Genomic DNA, 20,528 nt, shown 5'->3' on the forward strand with positions numbered 1-20,528 from the left:
ATAGTGTTTTACCATGAATGGAGAGGTTTCTGAGCTGAGGCAGAGCCAGCTTGAATATCCTACTGGCTTCAATAGAGAACGGCTTCAGTGAGAATGAGATTGGAGTAATGTGGTCATACTTCCAAGCATCATGTTTTGTGGCTGTGTGCGTAGCTGCCTTGAGAGGACATTGCTTCAGCTTTGGAGTTCCAGTTCAGCAGGGAGCTGCTGTAGTCGGTCTTGATAAGACAAGGACTTGATCCACCTGTTTGAATTCTTGATCAGGAAGCTATAATTTGATTCCTTGCAATTGCACATATATTGTTAAGGAATTGTTGTGAACTTTCTGATTGATATTTTTGTCTGGAAGGAGGCACATGAACTCAGTGCGTTCAACAAAGGATGATGTATTGTCCAGTGAATTCTGCAGGAGGGTGAATCATTTGGGAGGAAAAATCAGCAGAAATTCTGTTGTGTCAGGATTTTGTATGAAGTGATGGAGGATCATCCAAGACTGATTGTATTTTTGCTAATTTGTTTGTAGACTGTCTGGGTCACACTGCTGCCTCTTGTGTGGGCCTGCAGTGGGTTTGTTGTAGAAAAACGGAGTGGCATCAAGCATAGAAGTTGTAGTTGTTTCCTGTATTATATTAGAGATCTAAGAGGTTTCATGTAGAACTTGAGGAGAGTTGGAGATAGTACGGAGCCATAAGGGACTCTTTGAAGGGGCAGTTATTTGAGAAGGAAATTTGGGGGTTATATTTATTGGCATGCGTTGTCCAGGTGCAAAGTGAACTAGTTTATGACTGTCCCACTGTCCCTTTCAATCCAATTTTGTCTTGGACAATTTTTAGTAGATAAGGATGTTAGCAGTCTATGGTGCATCAAAGGTGCCATGTGCCCCAATACAAGAAAAATGGTGCTCTGACCACTGGTCCGGCCGAAAAATAGAGCAATTATCATGACTCAATGGGGTCCTGAGGCCTCCAGGCGCTTTTGCCATTGAATTTGTTGCATTATTTGTAGCTTCTCCCTTGAAAACTGTCAAAATGCCCAAGAGGATGAGCAGGCAAGCATTGCCGTGGTCCAATATGCATAATACATTGTCTTCAATTTGAAGCATTACATTGTCTGCTACGGCCTGAAGTCAAGAATGGTAAGTTAGGCACAGGCCAGAATTTATTTATGTCTGTGTTTTTTTCCGAGTAGGCGAGCGACAACTTCCTTCATTTTTAACCTCTTCTTTTTAGGTCTCACCTAGGCAGCACTTGTGCTGTCTCTTCGAGACATGCTGCATTCAGGATATGGACATGAAGCTCAGCAAATTTCCCCCATCTTTTTAATGTGCTCCTATTACCTCCATTTGTAAATGGTGGCTTTTCATTGGTCAATAGGCTTAGTAGTCCCTCCTTAATACTGACTTTTCTCATGTTGAAACCTCCCAGGAGAATTGCCCCACTTGCATGTTGTTACTCCGTATGTTTTATTTACAGTCTGTGAGCACTATTTTCTTAAAAGACTTTCTCCGACCTGCTGTTTCAGGCAGAACACTCTCTCCCGCAACGCAATAAAATTTTATTTTTGCAATGCAGCACCCCATGCTTGGACTTCTGCAATGGTGGCCACACAACTTTTCTCCTGTTGAGCGCAGCCCGCCCAACTCTATTTTTAAAACATATTTTTTTTTCTCCAATCGCGTCACAACGCTAATGGCGGCAGCATGTTCTTTTAATATGTGCGGCTCGCCCGACTTGCACATCTCATGAAACGTATTAATTTGCTAACAAAATATATATTTTTTTTCTTGCAGCAAGTTATCTTTAAGAATAACGTCCACACGCCTTGCTCTTGTTTGGTATAAGCAGGGTGGTGTGACCGATTCCTCGCCACAGCTTGAGGAGGAGTCCTTAAAACACACTAGGAAGCCGCTCCCCGCTCTCCTTCAGGTCAGCCAACGCTGCCTCACAGCCCCGCTAGCGCCGTAGTTGGTTGGCAAGGCATCATGCATCCTGGCTGGGTCTGTCTGTTTGATTAAAAGGTAGGCAAGCCTATCCTTTCTCCCCCTTGTTTTGAAAGCATCGGGAACACTGCTCTTTAGTTTCAACAATGGCGTGGCTCCCGCTTTCATACTATCAACTGGGGGCACTACAAGGTGCCCTCTTTCATATTATCAAATCGGGCACAGTGCTTTATGCTGAAGCACAGCGCCTGTTTTGATATTATCAATATGGGCGTCACAAGGCGTCTACTTTCATATTATTAACACAGGCGCTGTGCTTTACCTTCAACAGTGGCGTGGTACCCATGTTCAAATGATCAGCATAAGTGGAGTTGAGCTAACCACGTAACCTCTGTTGGATCAGCTGTTCTCTCAAGCAAGGCCACAGAACTCAATGCGATCTCAGCGTCTCATGATCGGGGTATGAGATGGAGCCCAGTCTAAAATATGGCCTTCAGTGCTGCTCAATAATCTTTTCTTGTCGACGCTGGGGGGTAATCATTTGACACATGCTCTCCCAATGCCTGTTCGTTGCTGACGCCAAGTGGCTGATGTCATGTATGACCCCGTCAGCCAGTCCTACCATTTTAACATGTGCAGCACATTTTAATTTGTAGTTTTAATTTTTACGTTGACTATGGAATGACCTATGCAAATAAATTGGAAAAATGGGGGTCACTGTTCTGAACTGAGGTAGGAGAAAGAGAACCATCTAGGACCAGAGTTTGACCCTATTTAGGGTGCAGAAACCAGACGACTAGGGTACATTACTACCCCTTAGCAGCACTAACCTATGAAGCTTTTTAATCTGACAGGGGCATCCAGGTATTAACCCCTTCGATGCTCATGACGGAACGGTTCCGTCATGAGCATCGGTTGAGCTGTGCTCATGACGGAACCGTTCCGTCATGACCACGCCCGCGCTAGAACCCTTCAGCACCGCGGGGGAATCCGCGCAGCGCTGAAGGGGTTAAAGGTTTAGGTGATATCCCTTATGAGTTGTTTTTTTTGATAATCAATTTTTTTAGTTTCATTTTGAAAAAAAATAAGCAAACAAAATGACAGCCTCCATCTTTCACAGTAAAGTCCATTCCATCTCCAACAGGCAGAAAAACCCCCCACTTTTAGGGTAGGAGTATTTATGCAAGCCACACAAGCTGAAAAAAAGCACCCCGCTACATGGGGGAGCCAAAGCCGACAATTTATAACAGTGGGTTTAGCCATTTGCCCCAAACCCTATGAAACTTCGCTGGACAACCACGTGCCTCAGAGGGGCTCCACCTGGGCCACGTACCAATCCACTCCCCGGCACCCCTTTCGCAGGGTAGGGGGGTTGAGCTGAGTCCAGGCCGATGCAATATCTCGTTTAGCCACAGCGACCGCCTTGTCCGCTCTAGAGCTGTCCAAACCATCAAATACACCCAGGAGAAGATGTAAGGGATCATGTGAAACCTGCCAACCCAAGGTCTGTGTGAGCTCAGATTCCACCCCTGTCCAGAATGGGTCATGGCGTGGGCAAAGCCAGACCATGTGGTAGAAGTCGGCCGGAGCGCTGCCGCATCTTGTGCAGTCTGACGATGGGCACAGCCCCGCCCTGTGTAGATGCTCAGGAGTAAGATAGGTTGTGTGAAGATAATAGAGTTGAATGAGGCGGAGTTTAGAGGAGGTCATAAGGGTTTTGGGGACCATAAGGGCATCACACCAGTCGGCGTCTTCTAGGGGGCCCAGCCATACCTCCCAGCAGACCCGGAGCGAGTCCAAAGAGGTTGGGCCATTGTTCACCAGGGAACGGTATAACCGTGACACCCCTCCCATACCCAGATTACCCATCATGAATTGTGCCTCCAACGGGCTAAACTCGGGTAGTGATGTACCTATTGGGATATGTACAGTGAGGGCGTGGCGGAATTGCAAGTACGTGTAAAATTGGAGATGTGGAGGGTGTGGCGTTGCTGTAGGTCGGGGAAGGCCCTGATGTGATTTCCCCCCCCCCCCCATCCAAACATTTCCAAGTAGAGAAATCCCAACGTGGTCCCACTGCCGCAAACCTGCGAGGGTAGACGCCTCTCGCAACCATGTGCCTTGCCAGAGAGGTGTATATTAAGGGAGTCTCTTATCCCAGCGTGCGTGTCGCAGAGCGGAGCGCCAGGCCACCAGGACCGCTCTAGTGATTGGTGGCGTCTGTGGTATGGGGGCCCGTACAAGTAGGCTTGAATATCTGGAAAGTCCATATCTCTTAGTTATGTCGGATAGGCTGGGTCAGACCACCCCCCCAGTAAACCAGTCATGGATAACGAGGAGTCTGGTATCCAGGTAATAGAGATGGAGATTCGTCATGCCCATGCCTCCATCAAAGGGTGGGATCCTGCAGCGGGCCAGGGCGATACGCGGCCTTCCTCACCACCACAGAAACCGTGTGATCACCCCGTCGAACTCTCGGAACCAACCCCCGGGGAAGTGAAAGGGGGTATTCTGAATGATGTATAGGAAGCAGGGGAGGATTATCATTTTAAAAAGAGCCCCTGTTCCAAGGGGGTTAAGTGGTAGAGCCTGCCAACGTTTGAGGTAGTTTTTAGCTTTCGTGACCAGGGGGGTAATATTATGCGCCCATTCCAGCTCTGGGAGCAGAGCCACCCAAATGTCAAGGTACTTGAACGATAGTCTCCTGATGGGGATGCTCGACTGCCAATCAAAGCAATCCCTTGAAAGGTGGAGGGGAACCAGGGTAGACTTAGCTGGGTTCAGCTGCAGACCAGAGACACCCTCAAAGGCCCGAAGCACCTTCAGGCATTGGGGACCGGAAGATTCTGGGTCTGCCAAGAAGAGCAGGACATCGTCCGCGTAGAGGGTGATTTTGTCCACATGATGGGAATCCCAGGACCAACCCCGGAATTGGGATTCACTTTGTATGAGGCAAGCCAGGGGTTCCAGCGCGAATAAGAGGGGTGAGAGGGGACACCCCTGGCGCGTTCCTCTCCTGATTGGGAACTCTTCCGAGATGGCACCGTTGATAAGGACCCTGGCTTTGGGACTGGAATGCAGAACCTGGACAAGGCGGCTGGAGTGGGGACTGAAGCCCATCATCAGGAGGACGTCCTCCAAGTATCACCAGTCCACCATGTCAAAAGCCTTCTCAAAGTCTATAAGGAGGGCAGAATACAGCTGAGCATAGTAACCCGCAATGGCCCCAGAGGTGTGGTGGTGAATTCCAGCGGCGTTCCGGATTTCAGGGATGATTCTGTTGGCCCTGGGGTACGAGACCAAGTTGTGCAGCAACTTTCCATTTTTGTCTCCCCAGCCGTAGATACGGGCCACAGATCCTTAATGAGTTTTAACTTGCACACACACCACCCCACTTAGATACTACTTGCACTCGTCAAATGGCTAAAAGACAAAAGATGTCTGCTAAAATGACCCTTTGGGGGACCCGTAGGGCATTGCAGCGCCGGCCCGACGAGGAGCAATTGCCCTATGATGAAGCATGACATCCCTCTGGATGTGGGAGAACAACACAAAACACTCTTGCCTACTGTCCCTCACTGTCTGTCCAACTTCTTGATAGTTCTTTCTCCTTCCTTTATTCGGAACAGTAATCTCTATTTATCCCAGAGAACTTTCACCGGACCATTTGAAGCTCTATCCCCTCCCTTGCTCTGTTTTTATAGATATGGGCTGACCAATCCACACTGCCATGCACAGCATTGTTGAACTGTCCGGTGTTCCTTCACAGTGCATGGGGCCGTTACTCTTTCTGACAATGCCTCAATGGCCATCAGACTATCTGCAAGGAAAACAACAAAGCATGCAAATATAAAAACAAAAAAAACCATTGTCATTTTTAATGTCAGCAACTCTACCAAATGCAAGACCTACTGCATTGCAAAGGCTTGTTTCCAGCTTCCTTACCCTCTGTATATCTCCTATTGCCACTCTATAAGAACTTCTCGTTGCCCGACCTCTTCTCACTCTTGCACTCTGTTATGCTCCTGTATTTCTGAATTATCCTGCCTTAAATAAACTATTGTCTGTACAAGAAGCTGCTTTGTGGCTCCCTCCAGGTGTTGGCCCAACATGAACAACTCTAGATAGCCAGCTCGGACACTTCCCAGCACCAGGAATTTACTTTTCATAGGTGCTTGCATGGCTTTAAAGAGCTGAGCAGAGATACAGGAGTTGCAGCTAGGGCATAGAATCTCTCAAATGGCTCCAATCTAGCTCTAGGTATGGGCCACAAAATTGTGGCTATACAGAGTTTTCCATGGGCAACACCTTCTACACACCATAAAAAAGCAGTCCACAAATTTCCTGCACATGTCTGTGAACATGTCTGGACTTCTGTGTGCGTGACTCCTGCTTGCGTTTGGTTTTTAAGATGGCTGAAGATGCAGCAACAGTGCCTCCACACCCATTTTAACCAGCATATTCCCAGCGTTAATATCAACTTCCTGTTGGATCTCTTCTTGTGTCTGCATCAGTCTTGTTTGTATAGAAACTTACAAGGTGTACATTCGAGCACTGCACTCTGACTCAGCCACAGCCTGGCAAACTGGTGGAAACAAGATTTATTCCTCAGGCCTTTACATGCTGTGTGCAAAAAAGTGATCTCCAGCTCTGTGGAGAGAGACATTAGTCTAGGTGTGGGGGAATTTCACTGATGTGACACTTACTACATGCTGTTCCTACATTCAGGCACAGGAAGTGACTTCTGGATTTATTTTAAACATTGAAATTGTGTTTGAGGGAGTGGAGCATCTGGTAGGGGAATGTGCCACCCGACCTCGTACCTGGTGTACCTGAGACTGCCCTGTGTAAAGTACATAGCAACTTAGACCTTGCAGTTCAGACCTGGAGTGCACTGCAAAATAGTTTGATGAACACAGATGGGCTAAGATGTTTGAACAAAGTACACTTTCATCACGATCAGTTAGTGTGGCCAAGTGCAGATTTGTGCATTGCTTGCATTGCTCCCTGAATTTCCTTGAATAAAAAGGTTCCTGCTTTTTCTGTCTTTCTGTCTCTTTTTCCATTTGTCTCAAGCTCTGCTTCTCTTTATCAGCTGGTCATGTAGTTTGCATAAATGTGTGTAGAAAATTTGTCAGCTGCTTTTATTTTACGGAGTCAACCACTTTTTTTATGGAGTGTAGAATGTGTTGCTCGTGGAAAACTGTTTAACCATCATTTTGTATCAGCTTTGTTGTAGGCTCTCCAACTTTGCTTTCCGACCTTCTTGAAGCCAGGATTGGTCAGAAATCACTGTACTTGGACTGACCATCCATACAGATGCCAAGTCAGATGAGCACACAGATGTTAAATGCTTCTTTGTTAGAGTTTGACTAAAATCTTTTCCTGCAGCGAAAATACGCAAAACGCTCTAAAAATATTGCTTTCCTTCTGGGTTATACATATAGTCATTTTTGTTTTTGCTTTGTAAGTACAAGAAGCTGATTCTTCTGTAATTGGTGAGTCATATTTATCTACCGGCCTGCCGCGCTAGGAACCACTCCTACACCTACGGACCACTCAAGCAACCTCAGCATCATACTGGACTCCTTGCTCTCGATGAACCGCCAAATAAACGCAGTATCCTCATCCTGTTTCCACATACTCTGCCTGCTTTGAAAGACTTTCAGATGGCTCCCCTCAGAATCCTGAAAGACGTTCACCCACGCACTCATCACCCGCAGACTTTGCTACGGCAACACACTGTACGGCGGCGTCACCCAGAAACAGCTCAGGAAACTACGGAACGTCCATAACGCCACAGCCAGGCTGGTCCTCGACATCCCCCGCTGCAGCCACATGACACAACTCCACTGGCTCCCAATCAACAAGAGAGTCCCCTTCAAGCTCCTCACAGACGTATACAGGGCTCTACACGACGTAGGACCAGAATATCTGAACCACCGCCTCGCTTTCCACACACCGGCTAGACCACTCCGCAGCGCCCAACTTGCCCATCACTGAACACCTCCACGGACTCAACTGGCTCCCAGCAGACAGAAGAATAACCTTCAAACTCCTCACCCACGCTTACAAGGCCCTCAACAGCCGCCTCTTCTTCCACGCACCCAAAAGATACCTATGCTCAGCTCGCCCTGGCCACCATCTCACGGATCCGCAAACCCAGGACCAGTGGAAGATCCTTCTCCTACCTCACCTCCAAAACCTGGAAACACCCTGCCTCTCCCCCTTAGGCAGTCCATGTCGTATGATCTGATTCAGGAAGGACCTCGACCTGGCTCTTCAACTGAACATCCACACCCACCCGGATCAGCAGCCCCTTCCCCAGCTCTTTGAGACAATCACAGGTGAGTAGTCATGCTTTAAAAATCCCTGATTGATTGTCTTATGACATTATCTCTTTTCAGTATACAAAGGTCAGTTTGTCCGATTTAGAAGCTTATAGCTGTTATTTTTGAGAAAATACAATGCTAAATTGTGAATTTTTTTTTTACCCCCTTGGGTATAAAAAATTTAGATAATTTCCTTACAAATAATTTACAGCTCACAGCCCTCCTTATTTCAGCTTCAACGTAGAAAATGGGGATACCCCTGTTAAAGGATTTAGGGGGGTATTTGCAAAGTAAAACATACCTAAAATAATGACTTTTTTTAGGTCTCGCCTCAGCCAACACATGCGCTGCTCTGCGAGACATTTAGTAAGTGGCTTTTAAAAGTGCTGCCACACGCTTTTGCTGGACTTGCGCCCGCCAGCTTTCAGCGCCTGATCAGGCGCCATCTGGCTTTCCTTTGCCGCGCACACAACTCGCAGGCTCACCTTCTGCTCCCCCTATCAGTTAATAGCCCCTCCCCCACCACAGAGCGGGTCTCGCGGCCCCAGGTCTGTATTCCATCACTGCTTCACTCCATTGTGCCTCTACCTTCGCTCTCCACCTCCACAGCCTTTTTTGATCCCCGTGCCTCCTTACCTGCCCAGCTTTCTCTACCTCACTGTTCACCTCTTCTAATTGCGTCCCTATCGCTTGCTGTTGTCCTCTTCCTGGCCTCCGGTTTTCTCACTTTTCCGGGATGGGTTTTTGCCCTCTTGTCCCTTTCCCGGGGGAGACCCTCCCTTGCTACTTTGTTAGCTCCTCGGGGCAAGGGTCAGAAGGGAGGAGTGTGCACCCCCCGCTTTCATCTACCACTTTAGGGAATATTAGCCGTTAGGAAGCATTCCCAGGGTGTCACTTTCGTCCTCTGCACTCTTTACCCCCCGCCCCCCCCCCCTCACCCACTTGTTGTTTTGAGAATCTGGTCACCCTCTCTCTAGTGTCGCGCATCCTAATTCCGCTGGTGTTAATAGCAGACCTTCCATAACCTTCTCCAAAAACATGCCCAGCCAGACGAAAGAGAGCGGCGATTCTGCAACCCGTGAGCTTTCCTGCACGTGCGGTGCAAACCTCCCGCCCTGCAGGGGTTTTAAGTGCAGCATTCGCCCCGCACACTCCCCGCGGCCCGTCCACACAAATTAAAGATCAATAAATGCGCTGCGCGCGCCAGTCTTTAAGAAGGAAGAGCGCGCGGCGGCGCCTTCAGCTCCTCGGGAGAACGCTGTTTTTTCCCCTTAAGCGCGCGCACACCACTCTTACTTTAATTTATATTAGGCATTTTTCCTGGGACTTGTTTATTTTTATTGTAGTCCGGCAACGCATTTGGGTGGGGAAATGGGGCCCAATTACAGGCTCGTCCTTCTATATGGAGACTTTATCAACTTAATTCGAGGTGAGACGCGCTTGCACCCGAGATGAGGCTCCTCAGTTCTCAACGCGCAGTTTGTAGACTTCCTTCGCTCCTCCCATTTCCGGGGGGGGGGGGGGTAACCTGCCTATACCGTCTTTGCCCAAAGAAGGCGTTAGGCAGCATGCCAGTGTAGAGCCACATACATTTTTTTGTAAGAGACCTTATTCCTTGCATCCCCCGAAATTAGGAATCACTGTATGAGGCGTGCTCGTGGCTCTGGAAAAGTGGAAATTAATTTGGACGAGAGGAAAGAAGAGGGTTTTGATGCGCAGCGTGCCTTCCATGAGGTGGTCTTTTACTGGAACAAAAGAAACAGCTCTTATGAAGACCACTGTGCAGTCCTCGTGCATTGTGTACAGAGAAAGGAGTGCAATAGCTAACGGGTTTACACACTCGCCGGTTGACACCGGTGTAGTCCGCATGGCAGGCACTCTGCTCGCACGTGACTAAGGGGATTGAGAAGATAAGAAATGAATCCATCTCCATATGCTCAGTGTTCTTCCGCTAACCATTGGAGGAGCGTCCCGCCACTCACAGCACCGACCAAACCATGCACAGTATGTTCTTATGCAGCAGCTCGGGAAAGCACTCTAATCTGCAGGTGAGTCAGTGCCTTTTCTGTGTGCTCAAGGACTTCAGGGGCTAGCAGAACCCGAGCCTCCCCTAAATTGGAGGGTCCATCAGGCTGAGCTGAACTCGGGAACCGGCACTCCCTTTTGGGTCCGGATTTATTTTTAAATCATCAGACTTTGACCCACAGCAAAAGAGAAGTGCATAAAGGGGATAAAGAGGGCGTGAAAAACAAGACAAACACTATAAAGTGATAAACGAAAGTTAAAGAACCCGCAAGAGTGAGGGAAAAAAGACAGGATGTTTTTGGTGGAGGTAGGAAGCATGAGGGGGAATCACGACTAGATAGTCTTTTTATGCGGCAACCTTGGCATTCTACTGCGGCGGCAGAGGGCTCATGAGCAAAAAATGAGGACATGAAGTTATTTGATTTAATATATTTTAAGTACACTAAAGCCATGACTCCAAATCTTACTCTAACTGATGAAAATGCATAAAATTTCACTTTAGGGTCCGCAGGCCGCACAGAGGCACTCTCGGATAATCTGCTACTGTGTCTGGAGGAGCAGAGCCAACTTATTTTTAGTTGAAAAAGGCCAGACGCCACTTCCGCAGGCAGTCTTGCCTTGAATACTTCCCCACCCTTGACAAACAGCCCAACGTTCCCTTCTGCCAGTTCCTTCTCTGAGGTGCCACATTTGCCGCATATTACAGCAGACACTTCAAGTGTAAACAAGGGTGTCTGCAAATAAACTAGACCTAATCAGCAGCAGTAGCTTGCAGCATTGTTCTGCCAATGTGAAATGTTTTCACATTTTAAAAGCTACAGAGGCAGTAATTAATAAATGCAGATGTGGAATGAATGTCACAATTCAATGAACATATTAGCTTAAACTCTGCCCCATGTGTGAACTAAAACACAATTTGAATAGTTACCAAACGCACAAAGTCCATTCAAGAGCACGCGTCCTTAAGATACAGTAAAACGATAATCAAAATTCAGCAGTACAACATTTATTGAAATTCCACTGGGCTGTGAGCAGACAAAACAAGAGATGACCTTAAAATGACCACTGCCTTTGCAAAGGCAGGTATCCCCATTCGAGGCATTCCAAGTGTGCACAGAACGCAAAGAAGGAAAAGCACCAGTTGTGCAATATAGAAATCACCCTCACTTGTAAGATCAAAGGGTCCCGTGCTTATTTCAACAAAAACACAGCAGGAATGCTTCACCAGCACTATACCGCTCGCTGTTTGCTCTGTAGACAGAGTGACGTCTAAGCATTAACCTGGAATCCTCCAGTCCCTCATCTCTCATGCAACAGAAGCCCCTAGCCTATACTTCTCACTTAGCCCACCAAAACCTCCCCTCCTGAAATGCGCCATCTAGTGATTTTCCACTGCTGCCCGTCAAGTTCTTCCACGACTACTTAGGTAATGGTGCACAATCAATACAATAAGCAGTCCCTGTTCAAGAAAACACAAATCACCCATTTATAATTTCTCTTCATTAAAATGAATGGCATTGCAAAGGAAATTAAACCAGTGTTCATGGATTTTAGCTGCGGTAGATCTCTTCTCTGACCCTATCGCTGTTACTTTTACAGAGAACATACAATTTCACTTGTTGCCTACAGGAGGAACTGGTGACTACATCATTTTTGTCGAGGCTCTCTTTCCAGACTGCCTCAAATTCAGACAGGTGAAGCTATTACCAAAAATCCTTCCGCAGACCTCAAGAACTTCTGATCTGTAACAGGCTTGTAGCTAAGGTTTTAGAGAGCAGTGCATACCTCAACAACTTAAACATCCCTTTCTTGATAATGACTTATGATCTGGTTTTACACCTGGTTGCAGCACAGATAGCCATGCCACAAATAATGGATGATGCCCTTTTAGTCACGAACACTGGAGAATCCTGCTTTCTGATACTCTTAAACATGTCCGCTGCTTCCGAAACACTGAATCAAAAATTCTGCTCAATATACCAGGAGAACACGGACAGAGGAAAAAAGGTATAAAAGCTATTTGCTTGGTTAATTTACTGAGCCTGAAAGCAGATTAAAAAAAAAAATCTGAAACTCACTCATACAAAACATGTTCTAAGTTGGCATCATGAACGCATCATGGCCTAGACTCTTTCACCTCAACTTTGATCCTCTTCTTCAGTTAATCTGTGACCTTGGGACACCATACCAACCATATGCTGATGACACCCAGTTTTACTAATATATATTCTCTGGATGATAACCAACACTTTGCCATAATCCTTCAGAATATCCAAGACTGGATGCCTTTCCGCCATCTAAAACTGAATCCCAAAAAGGTGTCATACGGATCCCCTCATCACAGGTCAGTTAACCATCCAATCTTGGGAACTTGCTTTCTCTATTCTAGAGAACAAACCAGATTCTCAAGGACTCCTGAAAACGCACCTCCCACCTATGAAGGTTGCTCTATATGATGTATCATATCTAGTTACCAAGGGTAAATGTTTTGACTATAACAAGCCTGTCCAAAGCAATTTCATGACCATTTCAACACTGCATTCCACAGTTGATCCTTTAAGTTACACACGTCCAAACGTTACTGTAAAGAAATATCACAACCCCTCACTCCCCCCCCCCCCCCCATACCCCCCTTATTTTTTAAAATAATTACTTTTTACTATGGCCACAATTGTAATGTTGCACGTTTCTTCACTCCAGGCACTGAACATTCTTTCCCCATTTATGTAAATGTTTTTTTTGCTGCAGCAAACAGTGATATATATAAAAATGCATTTCCTATTTTTTTTCCTGAATAGAGTTGAGGTGCCCTTTTGACCGGATCGGTGCATAATAAGGAATAAGTAATAAGCATTGGCATAGCCAATAGGTCTCGCCTTTGGGACTTTATAAGTGTTTAGCCATGCGACAGTTGACGTTGTTGCACCAAGGATATTGTGCTGCATAACTAAATACTTATAAGGTCCCAAAAGCGAGACCTATTGGCTATGCCAATGCTTGTTTAGGTGGAAATTAGTTTTGAGCATCAGAATAACTTCCCCCCAAATCATTCATAAGCACTGTATCATGTTTTAGCTTGTTCAGTCTAGTCACTTTGAATCTATAATACCCTAAATATTTAAACATTGCAAGGTCCACCTGCTTGTTTATCATCACATTGCTTATAAGTGGTGCTGCAAAGTGAGTTATGTTTCCCAACTTCCCCCATTCTTTCATTTGAGCAGTGGTCTTAATGGAATGCTGTGTGGAGTCTGGTGGCTTTTTGGGAATGGGTTGCTTGACTTCACTGGTGCCTTCCTGCCAACCGATTTTCATTGTGTGGTTTAAGTGCAATTTTTCCTGGCATGGCCAGAGAGAGCTCTTGGTGTATGCTTGTTTCGCTTCATTTGGCTATTTATATGTGCAAGATCCCGAACAACTATTATGTAGGGCCTGTGAGCTTTTATATATATTTGCTTCTATTATATTCTGTGCTTGATTTGGTTTCTAGGAAGTAAATGTAGACACGTATTCTTCCATGAAGTTAATGCATGGATGGAGATTAGCATCAATATGAAATTGTTGGAGTGATTTGTCTCATCTGACCCAGTAAGGTTAGGCATGTGTTAAACTGAGGCAGGCCAGTGCTGTTTTTAGTTGCTGGTTTAGGGCATTTCCTTCAATGGTAGTCGTAACGTTTCCATATTGTGGTGCCATTTGCGTGCCCATTACATACCTGCCACTTGTTGGTAATGTGTGCCGATAAGTGTAATTGGGAATTTCGTCTGACAAATTATGGCGTTTGTTGAATCAAGGTTCTGCAGGCTGGCAGACTACTTTTTCAGTTTTGGATAAAAACTTATATTACATGACCATGGGTGACCACTGCATCCGTTCTGCACTGTCAGATGGCTCCCAACGCAAGTGTGTGACACTGTAAATTACAAACAGGTTTTTTCCAGCATAAAGTAAAAAAATGTGTGTGTGTGTGTGTGTGTGTGTGTGTATACAGAGATATATATGTATATACAGATGTGTGTGTGTGGTCTATACAGATATATATATGTATATATATTTGTGCATGCATACATGTAGGTGTGTGTCTGTGTGTATATATATATATATATATATATATATATATATATATATGTGTGTGTATATATATAGTTATTTAAATGTGCTTAGTGGTCAGCTTCCAAGTATAGGTGCAAAAGTTGAGACAGATTAGAAAAGCTATCGTTTTAGGTGCTATTGAGCAATATTGCCTCAAATGACTGGGTCGCTTTGTTGTCCGACCCCGACCACTATACTTGCATGTGAGTCACTTTAACTTGTGTTTCTTCCAGCCTTTAAATGTAATGGATCCAGATCATCCTTTAGCAGCCCTTGTTCGCAAAGCCCAGTCTGAGAGGAATAATGCGGCGCAGCTGTTGGCCGACAATGCTGCGGCGCAACAAGCGGCGGATAAGGCTGAAGCCCAACAAGCAGTGGATAAGGCTGAAGCACAACAAGTGGCGGATAAGGCTGAAGCCCAGCAGCTGGCCAACCGTGCTGCCGCTGAGCAGCAGGCCGACAGTGAAGCAGCAGAGGCGGAGGCTGCCAAGTTTTCTGCAGAGAGTAAGTACACTGATCATTTAAGATCTTTCTTGTTACCAGAAAGTGTTGGTTGGTAGTGGAATATCGATCTTATTATCATAACTTGTGAATGGAACGTAGACTTCCTGAAACTCACTCTTTGTTGTTGAAAATTGATGATGCCATGATGGATGATGGCCGCGCTATGGTGTGTGCATCTGCACTATGTTTACATGCAATGTGCCATTTAATGTGAAGAAATATTTTGATATGTTTAAAATGTATGTTCAATGTATTTTTACGTGTTTAGTTATCTGTCCTCTTTGGGTGTTTTATATGCAATGTGCAACTGTTGCGATTACGTTTTTAGTATGCTCTGACTAGTTCATCTTGTGGTTATGTGCATGACTGCAGTATTTTTCTAAGCCTTGTAGAGACTTGTGCGAGTGAGCTGTGTGGCTTTTCGTTGTATTTGTTTGTAGGGCTGCTTTGCTAACACAAGTTTGGTTATGTTTTCAGGACTTGTCAACTAAATTTACCCAGAGAGCTTTGCAGCGCTTTACACATGCCATGCAGTGCTCTCAGGTGTTCTGTGACTTTGGAGGGGTTGTAGTAATTCATTATGATGCTTTCCCCTTTTCATGCGGCTTGTCTTCCATCATTCGATGTTTCCCATTGTGTGTGGTACTTCTGTTGAGTGGGAAAGGGTCCTTAATGAGGAGAACTGGAATTTCTCTTGTGTATTGAAGTTGGCAGTTTGAAGCCCGTAGCTAGAAGCCTGCATTTGCCTGCATTTGCCTTTCGAGAGATTATCTGCCCGAGACAGCAGCATGAGGCCCTGTAATGATGTGAACAGTCCGTAACCTTGGATCAAACAGAACTAGCCTTTCAGTTAAAGTGCTCCTGGTCTTTCAGGCCAACCCATTCCTTTATTGGTTTCTTCTGTTAGCTTTTCTTTTAAAATTCTACAAAAACAGCCTCTATACAGATGGAAGGACTGAAGGACAATGTGTTGATAACATGCCCTTTTCCTTGTACCGAATGTTTCCACCGCTTAATGCCCCTTAACACTTTTGTTTGGAGTTAATTGTGGAAATGCTTACCCTTCACTTACGTTTGCCCTAACTCAGTTTGTTCATAAAACATGGCATTGTTTTTCAGTGGACTTCAACATCAATGGGTAATGTTTGTGTGCAGATTTGGTACCATTGTTGGGGGTTTCTGGCCTGTATTGAGGCTTTTCATTTAGTTACAAAATGGAATGTTAACAATTGAAATGCTCTTTGGATGGAGTTCGTCTTCCATCTTTATTGGGGTAGTACCTCCTTTGCTGACACAGAACGTCTTAGTTTCCCAAGCTGGACACTAATATTAAAGTATATGAAGAGACGGTTCTTCAGGCTGAAGCACTGAACTTGGTATGCGTGGATCTTTTTTTTTTTTTTCTTTTAGTACAATATCCTTCTTCCAGATGTACATGTGGCGCTTTAAGAAAGATTACATATAAATTACCTACTGGTGGTTGCCAGTAGGTAGTTCTAGCTAGGACAGAGTTTTTTCCATGGGAAGAGTGCTTTTTAGGTCTCGCTGAGACAGCACATGCGCTGCTCTGCGAGACATTTAGTAGGTGGGTTTTGAAAGTGATACACCACGGTTTGGCTGGCCTAGCGCTTGCGTTCATGCGAGTGTGCACGCATGCAGCCGCCATCTGTCTTTCACGGGTCATTAGGCATGTGGACGCTGCAGCTGCTTTCACTTTTGCAGCCGCGCGCCCACTCGCTCCGCCCTGTCCTTGTCCATGTTGAAGACCGCTTGTTTATTTTGAAAGAGAGTAACAGCACTTCTCATGAGAGACATACTACTTTTAATTGGAGAGTACCGGCACTTTTCAGTAACAAGTGGTACTCTGGTTCCTGCAATTCTAATTTTCCATTTCAGTCACCGCATGGTGTTGATCCGAGCTGCCTCTGGGAATGGAACCGTGAGCCCTGCGTTTCAAAAGTAGCCGCTTTGGCCGCTGCGCCACAATGCAGCACCAATGACGTTTCTTTTAGCTGTTCTGATGATACTGTATGGAAGATGGAGCTGGATGTGCAGGGTTTCACGTTCGTGACCTGTCGATTATCCCAAAGGGCACTAAGTCGTGGATGCCTGAAATAAGCTGTCAACAGAAAGGTGCACTCCATGCATAACGCTTTCCACCTGCATGTTAATAAGTAAATACATGCCCACTAGTCCTGGGTGACTCGCCGTGCAATTTTCTCAGTGACTCTTTGAAATTGCAACTGCTCCCGTCTTACATGCACATAGGTTGGCATCACTTCGACTATTTGTGTTTACGTCACCAAATGATATGCGTAACCGCAGGCGCCCATTCATTCGCCTTTAAAACTTTTTTTTTTTTGCTGCATTTATGTTCTCTGTAATGTCTTCAGTTCCAATTTTCTAGGAATAAATAGTAGAAACCCCTGCTTAAGCCAGATATACAATTGCAGCACTCAATTTATTTTTTGTGTGCGTACGCTTGGGTTGGTTTGTTCTATTTATTACTTTATGATTTTTTTCACAGACAGGAGCAAAATAGCCACAAAATAAGTAACATTTTTTAAAAAGGTCCTTGTTCTTGAATGTATTAAAGTAAATGTTTAGCGAATATAAGTTTAATTATAATTTTATATGTTTTATAGTTGATGGTTAAGAGGGGCATATCGATGTTTTTGTGGGTATTAAACTGCCTAATAAACTATAATGTTGAAATTAGAATACGCAGAGGGGAACTAAATGTCATCATTACACGTGTCATTCATTTCCTGCCGTGGTAGTTCAGTCTGTTTAAGAGATGGTTGAAACCATGTTTTCTGTACAGAATTAACAGCAATGTTTCATTTCTGTTTACAAATGTTTACAGACTGTCGTCCTTTGTTCAAAGCCAAATCATTTTGTCAGCTGCCTGGGGTTTCTTAACTCTGTGTCCTGGCAGGCGCGGGCAGGTTTTCCAGCAGAAATATAAGGCCCCAATTGTGTGCGAGCAGTGACAGGGCAGCCAGCAGATCCGGTGGGATTGAATGCTGCAAACACACAGCGAGCGAGGACACATTTTTGCTGTATCACTAGGCTGTGCTTTCCAGGCCTTTCTGTACTCACCTCTGCAGGTTAATGCGCATGCTGCAGCGACTCAACGCTAGCCTTTAGCTCGTGGGTTATATTAAATGCGTGCATCCGTTATTAGCACTATGTTAAAAGGACAGTTATTGTTATATGTGGCTGCCTCCTGGCATTACTTCCGGACTCACATTAATGGCGTCTGTTTATTTCCACCTAGATTTTCATCCCCTGCTTAGAGGTATTTGTATAGTGCATACACACGCGCTGGCTATGCGCTCCCCGACACACAGTGGAGAGACCAGTATTGCAATCGCAGCTTCCTTAATCTCTGAAATTTGGTAATCGCCCGACTCCATCTTTGCATGATTCAGGTCGACTGAAACACACAGGCAGCCTGTAAAATGAAACCATGTGTCCCACAGCAAGCGTGACTACACAGAAAATAAAGCTGAGACAGACCAGTGAAATGCAACCTAGCACTGCGAGTTAATGTTTTGTAATGACCTTTACGCCACATCAAAATAGCAAAAAAGACATTTGCACCAACAGACCACGACAAAAACGGCATTTTGAACTGGCTAGTCGGTGATCATTTTACTGCAAATTTTGGCATCAAAGGCGTTGGCACCCATGAAGGAAATCAAATAGGAAAAAAAAGAGGCCAGCCCGGGGGAAGTCGACGGAGGCCCTGCCCCCTTTGTCTTCCTCTCTGCACAGGGTCCTCTTGGCACACAACTGGTTGAGGATGAAGTCCCCTTAGCTGCTGAGGGTCTTTGGGGGCCAAAATCCCACCTGTTACCTCCAGAAAGCCCCACACAGCGGGATTGCTGAGAGCTCATCCAAGGCCCGCCCCCTTTCTCCACCACACTGCAAATTCACCTCCTGGTGCACCACTGCGGGCCTTGGAAAAATCCTAAAATGTTACTAGACCTGCAGATCTAGTGACTTAAAATATCTACTTATGTGATCCTGGGCAAGTATTTTAATTCACTGAGACTACATTTTCTTCTTTATCACATATGAGAGCCCCTTTAAATACACGATTTCAGTGCGTCAGCTGTACAGAAAAATATTTTGTTTGATTTAATAAACTAAACATTAACTCCATATAGAATACAAATCTAGCTTCATAAAGGATACACGTGACCGCTGACATGCCACTTAGTTCATTAACTGCGTTGTCATCGGGCCCTGGGCAGGAATGTTTCCCAAATCATGTTTAAAAACGATCACTTTTAATAAATACATAACTAAAGCATAAAGTCGCAGCACACTCTCACTTGCATTCAGCAGATTTTACAATGAAATTATCACAGACTTTGTCACTGACATGTGGTTTTAAAACTTTATAGTGTACAATGTTTGGAAATAGTGTCTGCAAATATTTGTCATTTGCACATTACCAAGTAAAGTATTCTGATTTACTTTGCTCCTATTTAAATCTTTGTTTGCATTACGCCTCTGAATTACAAAAAAAGTTATTTCATAATTCCAGTTATATTTTGAAATACTTCTACTAATCATTTACAAGCAGTTTAAATGTTGTTGGAGATATACAAACTGGCATTTTACATTCATTTTGTTTCTCAATTTGTGTCGGCTTACTTGACAAAAATCATTAATTGTGATAACTAAGTGAAAAAAAATTACAACCATTTTCCAGGAACAAGTTTGTCATTGGCTTGTGTCACTGTCCTTCCTAAATGCTGGCGTCTGATTCGTAAAGAGGCTTGTTAGTCCCTCTTTACTACCGCCTTGTCTTCATCTGTAACCTCCCATGACCCCTTTACTTCCGTAGTTACACAGTACGTGTTAATAAGTGTGTAAGCACCATTTTCTTTATTACATTTCTCTTGCTGCAGGCATGACATGATTTACTTGCGTTCAGCACGCCATGCCAGCTTTCTCTTTTGAAGCAGCAGGGACAATGGCGACCGCTTCTTTGAATTGCAATAGGTATCGCATTTATACGCGAGACCTATTGCATTGCGAATATTTTTTTAACAACCATAGTTATAACAAGCGCCTCGATGGGCATGCAACCAGGTCCGTTCCCAATGTCATGCATGTAACCATGTCCTCAGTGTTTTCTAAAGGCTTTATCATACCTCTTAGAATATGTCGGCGCTAGAGAAAAATCCAAATAAATGCGAATAACATTTGATCCCCCCCTTTCCCTTTCTTTGTCATCCTAGATCTGTCTTTAATACATGCCAGTTCCGCGGAGTGTCGATTTGGACGTGATGTGTCCGCCTAACGACACACTACCATAGACTCCAGGTGCAGTGGGCGCCTAACGTGACGCCACCATAGACTCCAGGCACAGTGTCCGCCTAACGATACACCACCATAAACTCCAGGCGCAGTGTGCGCCTAAGGACACCACCATAGACTCCTGCCACAGTGTGCACCTAACGACACACTGCCATAGACTCCAACTGCATCTGCTGCACTATTCATAGCTACACCTCTGACTCACTTCCACTCCCTCATGATCTACAGTCACCCTCTCCTTGTAATGCACTCCCACTCCTTCACTCACTCCTTCATTATCACGCCCACTTATTCACCCA

General features: G+C 45.2%; 1 protein-coding gene across 5 annotated transcripts in view; it reads left to right on the forward strand.

Annotated features, from left to right (window-relative positions):
- The window catches only part of SFSWAP (splicing factor SWAP), a 628,330-nt gene that overhangs the window by 28,683 nt on the left and 579,119 nt on the right, over positions 1 to 20,528 (forward strand). For all 5 annotated transcript variants that reach the window (XM_085632760.1, XM_085632762.1, XM_085632761.1 and 2 more), the window contains exon 7: positions 14,622 to 14,892. In XM_085632760.1, the coding sequence (XP_085488886.1) occupies positions 14,622 to 14,892 (271 nt within the window). The remainder of the gene's footprint in view (positions 1 to 14,621; positions 14,893 to 20,528) is intronic.

Source organism: Triturus cristatus, chromosome 11, assembly GCF_964204655.1.
Source record: "Triturus cristatus chromosome 11, aTriCri1.1, whole genome shotgun sequence".
Taxonomy (NCBI): domain Eukaryota; kingdom Metazoa; phylum Chordata; class Amphibia; order Caudata; family Salamandridae; genus Triturus; species Triturus cristatus.